The sequence below is a fragment of the Eriocheir sinensis genome, chromosome 61 (assembly GCF_024679095.1).
Source record: "Eriocheir sinensis breed Jianghai 21 chromosome 61, ASM2467909v1, whole genome shotgun sequence".
NCBI lineage: Eukaryota > Metazoa > Arthropoda > Malacostraca > Decapoda > Varunidae > Eriocheir > Eriocheir sinensis.
In genome coordinates this window covers 9,670,818-9,683,973 of record NC_066569.1, presented here as the reverse complement: position 1 = coordinate 9,683,973, position 13,156 = coordinate 9,670,818, and the positions used below count along the sequence as shown (strand labels likewise).

The following is a 13,156-nucleotide window of genomic DNA, read 5'->3' as shown; positions in this document are numbered from 1 at the left end:
TTACATTTTTCTTCATTGAATTATAGCAGGAGGAAGAGGAGGAAGAAGAGGAGGAGGAGGAGGAGGAGGAGGATTAAGAGGAGGAGGAGGAAGAGGAAGAATAGAAGGTGTGCTGGATATCCCCTCCCAAAATGCATGCGTTTACATTTTTCTTCATTGAATTATATCATACACTTTTTGTTTCATTCCTATAGCTTGGTGATGTCTTCTTGTAGGAAATCCGCATCCAACGGGTTAATATCCTGTGGCTCAAGGCCATTTCTCACTCGTGTCTCAGGGCTGTATTTTAAGACACCATCGCTTCTCACATCAACTATTTCTAAAGGTCAAAGAGGGGTTCAATCTGTTTTTCATTAGTGTTTTTAAGGTTCATGGTACAGAAGAAAGGTCAAACTACCACCAGGGTCATAAAACTACCCCTGGAAAGGCCTACAGCTCCTACGAAAGCCATGTCAAATATGTGAACTTGGGCGACGAAATGTTTTAAAATACGACCCTCACCCCCTCACCCCTCCCTCCTCTTCTCCCGCAGCCAAGGACTTCGACGCTCGACGCGCAGTCAAGGGCACCACCGGAGAGCGCGTGGTGGTGGAGCGGACCAAGGACCCCCTGGGAAGACCCTCCACCGTGGTCAAGAAGGTCACCTCGCAGTCCAGACTCGTCATGTAAGACCCTGGGGTGATGAAGTACTAGAGTTTCTTTGGCTTTGGGGTGATAAGTATACAATAAATAGATAAATAAGGTATAGATAACAGGTAGGAACACACACACACACACACACACACACACACACACACACACACACAGGAAAGGCTGGATAAATGTAGATATGGAGACGGGACTATTAGAACTTAGCTCGGGCCCGGTAGACTACAATTAGGTAAATACATACACACACACACACCAATGGGATACTTATTCAAGGTCTCATTTAAAATCTCACCCACAACCTTTATTCCAGAACCAAGACGAAGAGGAAGACTCCCGTCGTGGTTTAGGAAGACTTCAGGGGAGGAAGGAAGACCGGAAGACACCGTGGTGGTTTAGGAAGACTTCAGGGGAGGAAGGAAGACTGGAAGACACCCAAAGAAGAAGCTCAAAAAGAAAGATTATTTGCCCGTCCTGAAAGAAATGCCTCGTACCCTCAGACACTCTCGGCTCCACAACAACTATTTCCCAAGACCACAAAGGATATCAGTTGGGTTCTCATGACTGTTTCTTACATTCATGGTGCAGAAGCCTTGTCCAACTATCACTAGGCTCATAAAACTACCCATGGAAATACCCACAACAACCTCGATGAAAGCCTTGCCAAATATGGGTGTGTTAGCTTCGAATTGTTTAGAAATGGGCCAAATTTGTACTGTAAGATTTTGTGGAGGTTCCTGGAAGACTTTGTGGCTCTCCAGAAGACTTTTGGGGCTCATAAAACTACCCATGGAAATACCCACAACAACCTCGATCGATGAAAGCCTTGTCAAATGCTGGTGTGTAAGCTGTGAAATGTTTGAGGATATGGGCCAAATTTGTACTGTAAGATTTTTTGGAGGTTCCTGGAAGACTTTGTGGCTGCCCGGAAGACTTTTGGGGCTCATAAAACTACCCATGGAAATACCCACAATAACCTCGATGAAAGCCTTGCCAAATATGGGTGTGTTAGCTTCGAATTGTTTAGAAATGGGCCAAATTTGTACTGTAAGATTATTTTGGGGGTTCCTGGAAGACTTTGTGGCTGCCCGGAAAATTTTTGTGGTGTCCTGGAAGATAAGGTTTTGAAGCGTAAGAGGTCACCAAGAAGCTATGAATGTAGGAAGAGGAAGGAACAAGAATTATGACTGAAAACATCACCTCCGTAAAAGACTACTCTAAATATGTGTGTTTGGAGGTGTTAACTTCCCCCTTTGGTAAACTGTGGGTGGGTTAAAGTCTCCGGAAACTGGGTGTACTAGACTGTGGATGTAGAGGTGTAATCTGATCTATATTGACTATGGGGTGGATGTGTCCTTGCAAACTGGGTGTATGTTGGTGTAATCTGCCCTGTGTAAGCCATGAAGGGTGTGACTCTGCCAGCTGAGGGTGTGAGGGTGTATAATCTGCCCTATGGAAAGAGAAATAGGGTGTGTTGGGGTGCGGTTGCTATTGTGCTATGTGGAAACGGGCCTTGCGGGAAGCCACTATGTGAGTCGACAAATGAGGAAAGCAGACGAAGGAGAAAACAGTGAAAAATGGATGTGACAGAAAAATAAATGAAGAAAAATGGAACAAAAAAATAGATGAAGGAGCAAAAAGGGAGTGAAAACGGACAAAGGAGAAAAGTGGAGTGAAAATTTTGATGCAGGAGAAAACAGACGAGGAAGAAAAACAGGATGAACAGTTGACAGAGGAGGAAAAAATAATGAAAAATGGATGTGACGGAAAAAGAAATGAAGAAAAATGGAACAAAAAAAATAGATGAAGGAGCAAAAAGGGAGTGAAAACGGACAAAGGAGAAAAGTGGAGTGAAAAATTTGATGCAGGAGAAAACAGACGAGGAAGAAAAACAGGATGAATAGTCGACAGAGGAGGAAAAATGAACGAAAAATGAACGAAGAAAAAAAATAATAGAAAATGGACAAAGGATAAAACAATGAAAAATGAACTAAGAAGAGAAACAGATGAAGGAGAGACAGAACACAGGGGGAAAAACAGAACTTGGGGCGGGGTGCGGGGGGGGGGGGGGCGCTCACTGCCTATCGCTCACAACGCCAAGATAGAAAATAATAATAATAATAATAGCGTTAATCTTAGCGAATACTCTAGTAGTTGCGTAACCTAATATATCTTTTTTTTTTTTTTCCACTTACACACGACAGCGTTTTTTGCATTTCTTGTTTATTCATTATTTATTTTTCCATCGTGGTTTTATTTTGCGATTACCCGATTTTTTTTTTTTTTTTTTTTTTTTCCGCTGAAACTTTGTCGCTGAAACTTTTCCCTTCCTGACTAGACTGTGATATGAAACTAATGCTCACTGATGATTTTTTATTATTATCATTATTATTTGTCTTATTCCTTACCTATAAACCCATTAATTAGTCTCTTTACCTGACCTTCTTTCCCCTTACCTTACCTTTCCTTACCTTCCCTTACCTTACCTTCCCTTACCTTACCTTTCCTTACCTTACCTTTCCTTACCTTAACTTCCCTTACCTTACCTTTCCTTACCTTACCTTACCTTACCTTACCTTTCCTTACCTGACCTTCCCTTACCTTACCTTTCCTTACCTTACCTTCCCTTACCTGACCTTCCCTTACCTTACCTTTCCTTACCTTACCTTTTTCCACTCCCCCCTTACTCCAGCATTCCTATAGGTTTTATTTCATTTTTTTTTCCAATGCATTTACTTAAGTTGCATTTACGACGACTAGATCAATTAACGGCTAAGACAATACTCACCTGTGCTCACCTTGACTGCCCTCGTTAATGACGCTAACACCTGTAATTACTACCTGAGAAACACACACCTGTCGGCCGCTCTTAATTAATGTGATACCTGTGTCTTTATTACTATTATTATTATTACTACGATTATTATTATTATTACGACTATTAACCATTGATCTCTTTTGTGGGGTTAAGGAATGGATCTGGATTGTCGCTTAAACTCCATTATTAGTACTATTTTTTGTTGTGTATTGCTATTTTTTTATTTTTTTTATTTTTTTTATTATTTTTTTGTTTTTTTTGTTTTTTAGGCGAAGGAATGGATTTGAATTGTCTTTTAAAACTCCATATTATTGTTTTCTTTCTCTGTATTTATCTATTTTTATTTTTCTATTATTTTATTCCTATGTATATTTTTATGTACTTTTATTTTTTTTTCTATGTATTTCTATTTTCATTTTTGGGGTTCCTATGTTTTTTTATCATTATTTTTTAGGTGTCGGCAAAACGCTCAATTGACTAAGGTTTGCCAGACACCGACGGACAGGTAGACGGACAAACACCTGGCTGAGACACACCTGGCTGGACACTCGTTAAGGCCCCCAGGTGTAGTCTCTTGCCTGGTGTGTGTGTGTGTGTGTGTGTGTGTGTGTGTGTGTGTGTGTGTGTGTGTGTGTGTCCTCTACCTGGTCCTCCAATGCCTTTACTATTCCTAATCTCTCATAATTTTAGTGGTTAGTGTGTTTTTTGCATTAATATTAATAAACCCATTTTAATTTATTCTGGATGTGTTTTATTGGTGTGTGTGTGTGTGTGTGTGTGTGTGTGTGTGTGTGTGTGTGTGTGTGTGTGAGTGTGTGTGTCTTCTGTATTATTCTTTTTTGTTTTAATCATTTCAATTTTCCTTTTTTCTATTTTCTTTGTTTTTTTCTTATTTTCCTCCCTCTCCTCATTTTCTTTTTCTTTTATTCATTTAAATTTTCCTTTTCTTTTTAATTTTCTGTTTTTCCTTATTTTTCGGTCTTTTTTTTTTCTTCTTTTATTCATTTCTATTTTGCTTCTGTAGTGCGGCGGCTAGCCCTCCCATAACTCCCTCTGCCAGTGGGGCACCTCTTTGGCCGACTGGTTAAGGGGTGGCTCTCCCGTCTCGCTGGTCGCGGGTTCGATCCCCGGCGCCGGCAAAACCTTTCCTTGTCTGGATTAATTTCTCATGTGTTTCATCACATGCGGTGGTCGTGTACAATACAATACAATTACAATAGGAGGCACTCCATCAGGTCCATATAAGCCTTCTGAGAGTTGAGGCCAGAGAGGGCATATAGAAAACATCGTTCTTAAGAATCTCAATAACAGGCATGAAGGAGTCAGAAGGGGGATGAGTAGGAGTAATATGCCTAGAATCGTCCAGAGTGGAGTTGTTACATAAAGTTTGCGAGAAGAGTTCAGCCTTGATAGATGAGACGGTGATGCTGCCGTCAGGGTTAAGGAGAGGAGGGAAAGAGGAAGAAATGAAGTTGGAGATGTTTTTGGCTAGGTGCCAGAAGTCCCGAGAAGAATTAGAAAAGCAAGGTTTTGACATTTACTATGGATGAAAGAGGTTTTGGTAAGTCGAAGAATATATTTGGCACGATTCCGGGTGGAAATGTAAAGATCATGGTTTGCGTGTGTGCGAAGGCTCTGGAACCTTTTGTGAGCTGCCTCTTTATATCTTTGACAGCACGAGAACCAGCGTGATTAAACCAAGGCTTTTTAGCATGAGGAGTAGAGAAAGTACGTGGAATGTATGCCTCCATTACAGAGACAATCACCTCTGTGGTGCGCTGGGCACACACAGAGAGGGGTCTGCATGGCAGCAGCAATCCACAAATCAAATCAAATATCGGAAAAGTACATCCTCAGGTCGTCCCACCGAGCTGAAGAAGAATGCCAGAAGCATCGCCTCCTCGGTGGGTCCAGAGGGTGTACAGGAGCGATAGGACGGGATACAGAAATAAGGTTGTGATCGGAGGAGCCCAACGGAGAGAACAGCTTGACAGAGTCGTTGAGGAGAGCAAAGTTGTAGTTGTAGTTGTAGGCCGCTCAGTGAAAGAGGATGAAAGCTGGTGGTGAACATTGAAATCTCCCAAGATGGAGATTTCAGCGAAGGGCCGCCAAGGTTCATTAATATTGTGCACTAATATTACATCAGCGCCGCTCATTGGTAACGATAAAAACAAATAAAAGGAAGAAATGAGGGTCACCATGATCGAGCGACTTGTCAGTATCGGTACCGGTTGCGAGCAGTCTCGTACCGGTACCGTTCCGTATAGCTGGTACCGTTAGTACCGGTACCGGTAGTATGGTACCGGTACTACCTGTTTATTGTTTTGATTTTTTGAAAGAGCCGCGCGGAAACACCTGATAGCAACGACCACTGACGGGGCCCTGGAAGCTGTGCCCCACAGCCTAACTAGCCCCATAAAACACTCCAAAAGAAGAATAAGGATTGGTGTCGCCAAAAAAAATCGCCATCTGGGGGACGGAGTTTGCTGAGCCTCTCACTGCAGCGGCTACACGTGCAGCCAAGAGAAGATGGCGCCACTATAAACACTTGCCTGCGCCATGACGGGCTGGGGCCGAATACCATCCAGGCCCCTCAAGCAAGACTACCGGCGCAATAGGCGGAGACGTAAAAAAAAAAAAAAAAAAAAAAAAGCCCGCCGCCCCAACGCGGCCGTCACCCTGCTGACCACGAACTTGTCGACGGCCGCCCCTTTCGGGCTCGTGCAGGAAGACGCAGGCAGCAGTGCAACAGGGAGCTCTTTGCAGGCAGCAGTGCAGCACGGAGTTCTGCTGATATTATTCTCTCTGCTGCTGAACACAAACACGCCGCACACAAGGTAGGTCACTTACTTCATTGAAGGTACAGTTCCTTGCACGTGACGTCACACCCTCTCACACACACACACACACACACACACACACAAAAAAAAAAAAAAATTCTTGACATGTTGCTGGGAAAAAAAATCTGGGCAGTAAAAGTGGAGTGAAAAGTGTAATAGTGGAAAATAGCAAAACACACAGGCAAGTAAATCAGGGAAAGAAAAAGACAGAAAACCTAAGTTCAGGATAAAGTGCTTAAGAAAGTGATGTAATGCTGAAAAGAGACTAAAGGAGGAGGACCTAAGCGATACAAAGCGTCCCAGGTCAAAAGAAGAAGAAGGCAGCAGCAGACGATGCACTTTAGCGTTGTGTGGGACCAGCCTGTGTTATCAGCTGACGTGCGAGATACTTTGGTAATCATACGAAAGACACTGAATTTGCGAAGATGCCAGCATTCTGTGGTGTTATTGGGTGCGCAAACAAGCGGACGAAGTTCCCGGAAAAGTTTTACTTCCGACTACCAGCGGTGGACAAGAGGTATGGAGGGAAGAGAGAGAAAATAACAAGAGTACGGCGAGGGAAGTGGCTGGCAAATCTGGCAAGAGCTGACTTAACCGAGGCTGGAAAAAGGCATCTCCTCGTGTGCAGTGATCATTTTTTGAGTGGTAAGTACATATTTGTTTCCTATTTAAGGCATAACATTCGAATAGACTCAATAATTTAACTGAGAGACACACAGGAGTGGCACAGGATTCAGTAACTCACCGGCGCCACCACCACCACCTTCACTAAAAAGACACAGATCATTGTTCCTTGAAAGAGTTCCTTACACTATGAACAATTATAGTCTCTGTACCTATTAACGGTATCTTGTACAGGTAAACTAACCATGTCAAATCAAACTTCACCGACTCTAACCCTAACTTAATGACAGTGGGTTCTCTTACTGTTCATATTGTGCCATGCAGGGCTGCAGAATTTTATATTATATGGCTTATATTGCAATTTTTTTTCCTGCTTCCCTTTTCAACAGTCAGTCATTGTTATGTATCTTAGTCAATAACAAGGACTGCATATTGGTTAGGTTTAGTTTTGAACTGAATTTCACTGTTATGTTGTCTGGCACACCTGTAGATTAAAGGTAATTGTTGAGTTGAGCTCCGCAGCTCCAAAAGATGACATTACATCTCCCTGTCATAAGGGACTAAATCTATTATTAGGCCTGTCTCTTCTCTTTAATTTTAAGTACTAGCTCTATCATATTATGGTTCAGGGACATGGATTTAGTCCCTTAAGTGTATATTGGAGGCACAGAGCTCAACTCAATAATTACCAGATTAAATTCTATATAGGTAATTTTTGGTTTATGGATTTAAAATAATGCTCACCAGAAAAAGCATGACCTTTAGTCTGGAAATAAATAAATATTGTCTTAGAAAGTGACCGCTGAGATAAACTCATTATTTACCGTGCATTCTATTTGTTACTTCAGGACGGCCAGCAGTCCTTGATGATACAAGTAATCCAGACTGGGCCCCAACACAGAACCTTGGTCATCGTAAAGTGTCCCAGGAATTGGTCGCCATCAGTTGTGCTCGGCATCAAAGGATCCAGGAGAGAAAGTCGAAGAAGGATAAGGAGATGTTTATGGCAGCGCAGACACTCATGGACATGCAGGAATACACTCAACCTAGCAGTGACAAAGTTTATGTTGGCAAGTGGTTATGTTGATATATGCCATCAACAAGTAGCCTGTTCCATGTTTGTTTGTTTTTCTTTTTTTATGGAATTACAGACCTTTTCATAAAAAAATATTCATATCACCATAAAATGTATTCTCATCCTTTTTGTTGATGTAAGTTAAGAAACCTCTTCTAAAATGGGTATGAATTGTCACAAGTCAAAGTTGTCATGGGAGTGTATTACAGGCCAAGTAAGACCCACCTTTTTTTTTGTGTTAATATGGCCAAAATGTAAATCATGGCATAAACAGTGACATACAGACTATCATTATCAATCAATCAATGGGGGCATACGCCAGGGGGCACGTCGCCACATCCACCCTATGACACCAGCCTCGGGGGTTCCTTTGGGCTAGTCTCCATGCAGGCCCCCTTCCCATCCCAAGTACCTCACGGCAGGTAATAGGTCTCGAAGGTACCTCTTTGGCCGACTGGTTAAGGAGTGGCTCTCCCGTCTCGCTGGTCGCCGGTTCGATCCCCGGCGCCAGCATAATAATAAAAACAGACTACTTTTTATTCCCGCTACCCTCACTAGAGATGCAAAAACAGTCCCTCCATTAAGTCTGTGCTTCTCATGTGGTGATGCTGAGTATTCTCCAGGAAGGGACCAGAAGGATGATTGAGAGTGTAGAAGAGAATTTTTGGAGAAAGCCTGTGTAGTGTGTACTGGAGAAGTATTTCTTTTTCTGTATTTTCATGTTTGACAGGAAAGAGTTAGTCATTATTTGTATAGGCTATAGTCACTGCCAAATGGGGTGACTGCCTCCTAAACCAAGACCAAGCTCATCATTTTCCTTTCTTATCTGCAGGGAAGGACGTGATGGAGCCCTTTGAGTTTGTGACGGAAGTGAAGGAGGAGCCAATAGACCACCAAGTTTCATCCACTACACAGCAGCCCTCAGTGGTGGATAGCGTGAGGTGAGCAGTCTTGTCTATCAAGCTGGCAGGAAATAGTCACTTTTTTCTTCTTGTTTTACAGTAAAGTAGGCAGCTCAGTGCCACAAAAAGAGGGTAAAAATCAGATGGCACTGCTCAGGCAAATAGTATGGCACATTTCAAGCTTCCAGTAACCGCCACATGCACTGTCGTTGGTACGATAATGATGAGAAAAAGAAAACCAAGTTCCAATGACGTAATTCTATATTTGGTAGAAACACAAACAGATTAATTACATGCAAGTTTGATGATGAAATTACCCTTTGATACTGAATTACTTTTATTCATTTCCAAAGAAAACTTTTTATCTAACAAAGCAATGCATGTCAAGTAAAGATGGCTGACACATGAATATAAATATCCCTTCCTGTAAAGTGCTCAGTCCCAGCAAAAATTACGTTGCAATATTTTATTGGACTAGTAGCCTTTTTCTATGTTCAGCTTGTGGTGCTCTGGTTGGCCTCAGCTTGTTACAGCACGAGTAAGTGTTTTTATATGTTCAGCTTGTGGTGCTCTGGTTGGCCTCAGCTTGTTACAGCACGAGTAGGTGTTTTATTGAGGTGCCGTCTTGGTTGGCAGATGCTGTCCCCTGGAGTTCATCTTTGATTTCCTTTTTAGTGAGTCTAAAGTCTGGTCTTCAGGACAGCATGTGGGTAGTCTTAGGCCACTCGGCGATGACTGAAAATTTGCCAGTGTGTTTGTAGCGGTGGGCAGGATGCAAACCTTCATCCTTCTGGATGTCACATCCACATACTGACCTTTCAGCCACTGCCTCCCCAAATGATCACCTTAAGTGATTGTTTGACTTCAGTGTTTGTTGTCTTGCAGACTAACCACTTTTTAAGTTAGTGGCTTTCCCCTCTGAATGTGTTGATGCCATGTTGTTGTCAGCATTTTCCTTAGTCTGACTTTGATGCGCCAATTATCTGTTCACATTCATCCACAGTGATCACTCCCAAGATGCTCTCTCCCAGTGTGACGAGATTGGCATTAAGAAGGAGGAGGAGGAGGATGTTTGCATCAAGGATGAGCCCATTGAAGACTTGGACCCACTCAGTAACTGTACCACCTTTGTCCCTATGCTGAAGTCCAAGCCAAGTAACACCAGGTGAGTAATCAAGTTACCTGCCTAGTTCAGTCAGCCGAACCCACCTTATCCTTTTATATATATATATATATATATATATATATATATATATATATATATATATATATATATATATATATATATATATATATATATATATATATATATATATATTTTAACATTCAGCCCGTATCACCTGTAGGCTTTCTTAGGGTCGGTCTTACAGTCCTTTCGAGAGCGGCAAAACAAAAACGTGCACCAGGTTCATTGACTGGCATACGAGAGCCAGGCGCCTGTCTTATACTGAAAAATTTACGCTCCTCAACCACAGCCGCACCCACCCTATGTCGTCCTTGTTCAACCTGAACTAACCAAAACTAACATAACCAAAACTGACCTAACCTAACCTAACCAGACCTGCCACTGTTCACATAACTAAATATGGTACAGTGTCTACAACAGAAAACGTATGGGTTCTTACAGTGTCAAAAAGGATCACAGCCAGTTCATCAGAAAAACTCACAAGACTGGAGGGGGACACCCACCAACACTGCCAGGACAGCCAGAGCAGCCGCAGACCCTTTTGCAAAACCCTGCCAGTCCTATTGTGATCATCGGCAGTGCAGAACGTGGTATGGAAGTTATATTCATATTTTAATGAACAATACTGAATTATTTTTATGCAAACCTTTGGTTATACATGTTTAATAACAAAGTTAGCAAACTATAAAATCCAACAGTACATTCATGTGGAATTTGTAAAACAAACTGCTGCATCCTTCCATATAAAATAGGATATTTTAGATAATTGTTTTATGTTTGAAGTATGTTTTAACATGTGATTCAAGCATAGTGTTCTCACCTGGTGCAGTATACTGCGTGCATAACTCATTATGTAATTTAATATAATTCTGTTTTTGCAGAAGACTTTCTTATTGGAGGTGTCCGTTTAGGACAGCCAGAGCAGCCGCAGACCCTTTTGGAAAGCCCTGCCAGTCGTATTGTGATCAATGGCCGTGCAGAACGTGGTATGGAAGTTATATTCATATTTTAATCAACAATATTGAACAATATTTTTTCCTTCTTTGTTTTGAACAGCCAAACTTGTCTAACCTTTCTCAGTTATCCGACTGGATATTACACCTTTCCGGCTGGATAATTAGATATTAACATAAAGGATATCCAGATCTGGCCAATGGAAAATTGCCGGTTATCGGCTAACCTCATTTTGCTGGATACCGGTTATCCGGGCAAATCAATATCTGGCACAGCCATACTTTTAAGGGATTGTGATGTATGGATGTCAAGCTTGGACTCTTCATAAAAGAGATAAGCACAGTGTGGAAGGAGTTCAGATGTTTTGCCAAAGACTGGTCACTTGGGTTAGGTGATAAGAGAGAGTATGAATTATTGACAGAGTGAGAGAAGTATGAGGACCCCAGAGGAGTGAAAATATGAGTAGAGCATGGGGTGCTTAAGTGGTGCCATGTTGTGAAAATATTGCAAGATATGTACCAAATATGTTTCATTTATTTTGCAGAGTTCTCTGGCCAAGACACTGGGCACCTCCCATGCACCTCCTCTACTCCCAACACAGGTGCCGCCCAACCAGACCAATCCTTCAGGGGACAGAAGAGGCAGGCAGCAGAGAACAAATCTGCCGCCTACAAGAGGTGCTCAAGAAGGCAAATCGAGTTTAGGGACAAACTCGAGTCTAAAATTGATAGCCAGACAGGAAAAGCATGCACAATACTCGATAAAATAGCATCAGCTGCAGATAAAGTTGGATTTGCCAGTGGCAGAATAGCATCAGCTGTAGATGAAGTTGGATCTGCTGTTGGCAGAATAGCATCTTCAGCTGAGAGAACAGCTGCAGCCCTGGAGAAGATGGTGGGCTTAATGTGAAAAAACAGCATGCTATGTTTTTTTTTTTTTTTTTTTTTTTTTTTTTTTTCCCAAGTATAATTAAAAGGATATTTTTGTTATAGTTGGTTGTCTCATTTCACCAGTGTACGATTGAAACTTTATAAGTATCTAAAGAACAATATCCTGACTGATGCAATCCTGGAAGTAATAGTTACGCTGTAAAGAAAAAATTACTTTAGTAGAATTTTTCCTGATAACCAGATATAAGTTTATGGAAACTATGCACACTCTTGCTTGTTCATTTTTATTTCTCTTTCTGTCAGAGGGGATACAGTCCAGAGACAACTAAACATGTAAAAAATGGTGAATTGGTGCAACCCTTCAACAAAAGGAACAATGCTCGAATCATCATCACAACTCAAGTGATTAAATGTTACTTTCCACTTGAAAATACACCCAGCTAAGCCCCTGACATGCCTCTCCTTGTCTCTTCTCATGTGAGGCCTACATGAAGTGATAAGGCCCCTGTTTGTGGTAAATATTTGGGAAAGAAATACTGTGGCATTTTCAAGGTAGGCTCTCACTAATCTTACTTCCATTTCGGCTTGTATTTTCTATCTAAAATACTATTTGATCCTATACTTGAGCTTTATATAATTTGTGGAAGTTTTGGTAGAAATTCAGTTTAAGTTTGTGGGAGTTTGTGGGAAAAAAAGACAGTTTGTGGGAATTTTACTTTTTGAGGTGGCAACACTGAGCTAACGCTGCAGCAGACTCGCCTTGACCGACCCCGCGAGGATACGTGCGCGACTCCTGCTCCTGCTGCTGCCCTTGTCCTCCTCCTCCTCCTCCTCCTCTTCCTTCAGGGTGGGAGGAGAGCACAGGAAGAGTATAAGGTAAGAGAGATATGTGATTCAGTATTCTTGTTTTTGTTTATAGTAGGTGTTTGGTTGACGACATAATTACAGGGTTGTTTTCTTTTGTTTTTGTTCTTTTCTTCGTCTGTTTTCTTATTTTTTGCTTAGTCTTCCTGTTCTTCTATTTTTAGGTTTGTTTGTTGTTTTCTTATTTTTTGTTATTTTCTTCGTCTGTTTTCTTCTTCCTTTCTTCGTCTTCCTGTTCTTGTTCTCTTTTCTCTTGTTTTTTCTTCCTTATTTGTTCTTCTTCCTGATGTTGTTCTTCACTTTTGTTTATTCTTCCTTCTTGTTCTTCCTTGTTCTTTTCTTCGCCTGCTTATTC

At 41.6% G+C, this 13,156-nt stretch overlaps 2 protein-coding genes across 4 annotated transcripts in view; both read left to right on the top strand.

Moving 5' to 3' along the window:
* The window catches only part of LOC126986027 (serine/arginine repetitive matrix protein 2-like), a 64,262-nt gene extending 61,681 nt beyond the window's left edge, over positions 1–2,581 (top strand). Inside the window, exons 12-13 of the mRNA XM_050841714.1 lie at positions 533–665; positions 962–2,581. Of these exons, the coding sequence (XP_050697671.1) occupies positions 533–665; positions 962–998 (170 nt within the window). The 3' untranslated portion in view covers positions 999–2,581. The remainder of the gene's footprint in view (positions 1–532; positions 666–961) is intronic.
* A 3,246-nt stretch (positions 2,582–5,827) lies between these two features.
* LOC126986406 (uncharacterized) lies at positions 5,828–12,009 on the top strand. 3 transcript variants are annotated; one of them, XM_050842548.1, is made up of 7 exons: positions 6,653–6,951; positions 7,779–8,000; positions 8,838–8,946; positions 9,911–10,072; positions 10,535–10,683; positions 10,975–11,079; positions 11,592–12,007. In XM_050842548.1, the coding sequence occupies exons 1-7, from the start codon at positions 6,732–6,734 to the stop codon at positions 11,954–11,956; spliced, it is 1,332 nt and encodes a 443-aa protein (XP_050698505.1). In that variant the 5' UTR covers positions 6,653–6,731; the 3' UTR covers positions 11,957–12,007. The 3 variants fall into 3 exon arrangements, with proteins under 3 accessions (XP_050698507.1, XP_050698505.1, XP_050698506.1); XM_050842550.1 differs by lacking the exons at positions 6,653–6,951; positions 7,779–8,000 and adding an exon at positions 5,828–6,303 and having other exon boundaries at positions 11,592–12,008; XM_050842549.1 differs by lacking the exon at positions 10,975–11,079 and having other exon boundaries at positions 11,592–12,009.
* The last annotated feature ends 1,147 nt before the right edge of the window (positions 12,010–13,156 follow it).

Coding starts and splice junctions, on each gene's coding strand:
- LOC126986406 (XM_050842548.1), top strand. CDS start 6,732: ATGCCAGCATTCTGTGGTGTTATTGGGTGCGCAAACAAGCGGACGAAG. Junction 8,947..9,910: donor TCAGTGGTGGATAGCGTGAG/GTGAGCAGTCTT, acceptor ATTCATCCACAG/TGATCACTCCCAAGATGCTC. Junction 10,684..10,974: donor CATCGGCAGTGCAGAACGTG/GTATGGAAGTTA, acceptor CTGTTTTTGCAG/AAGACTTTCTTATTGGAGGT.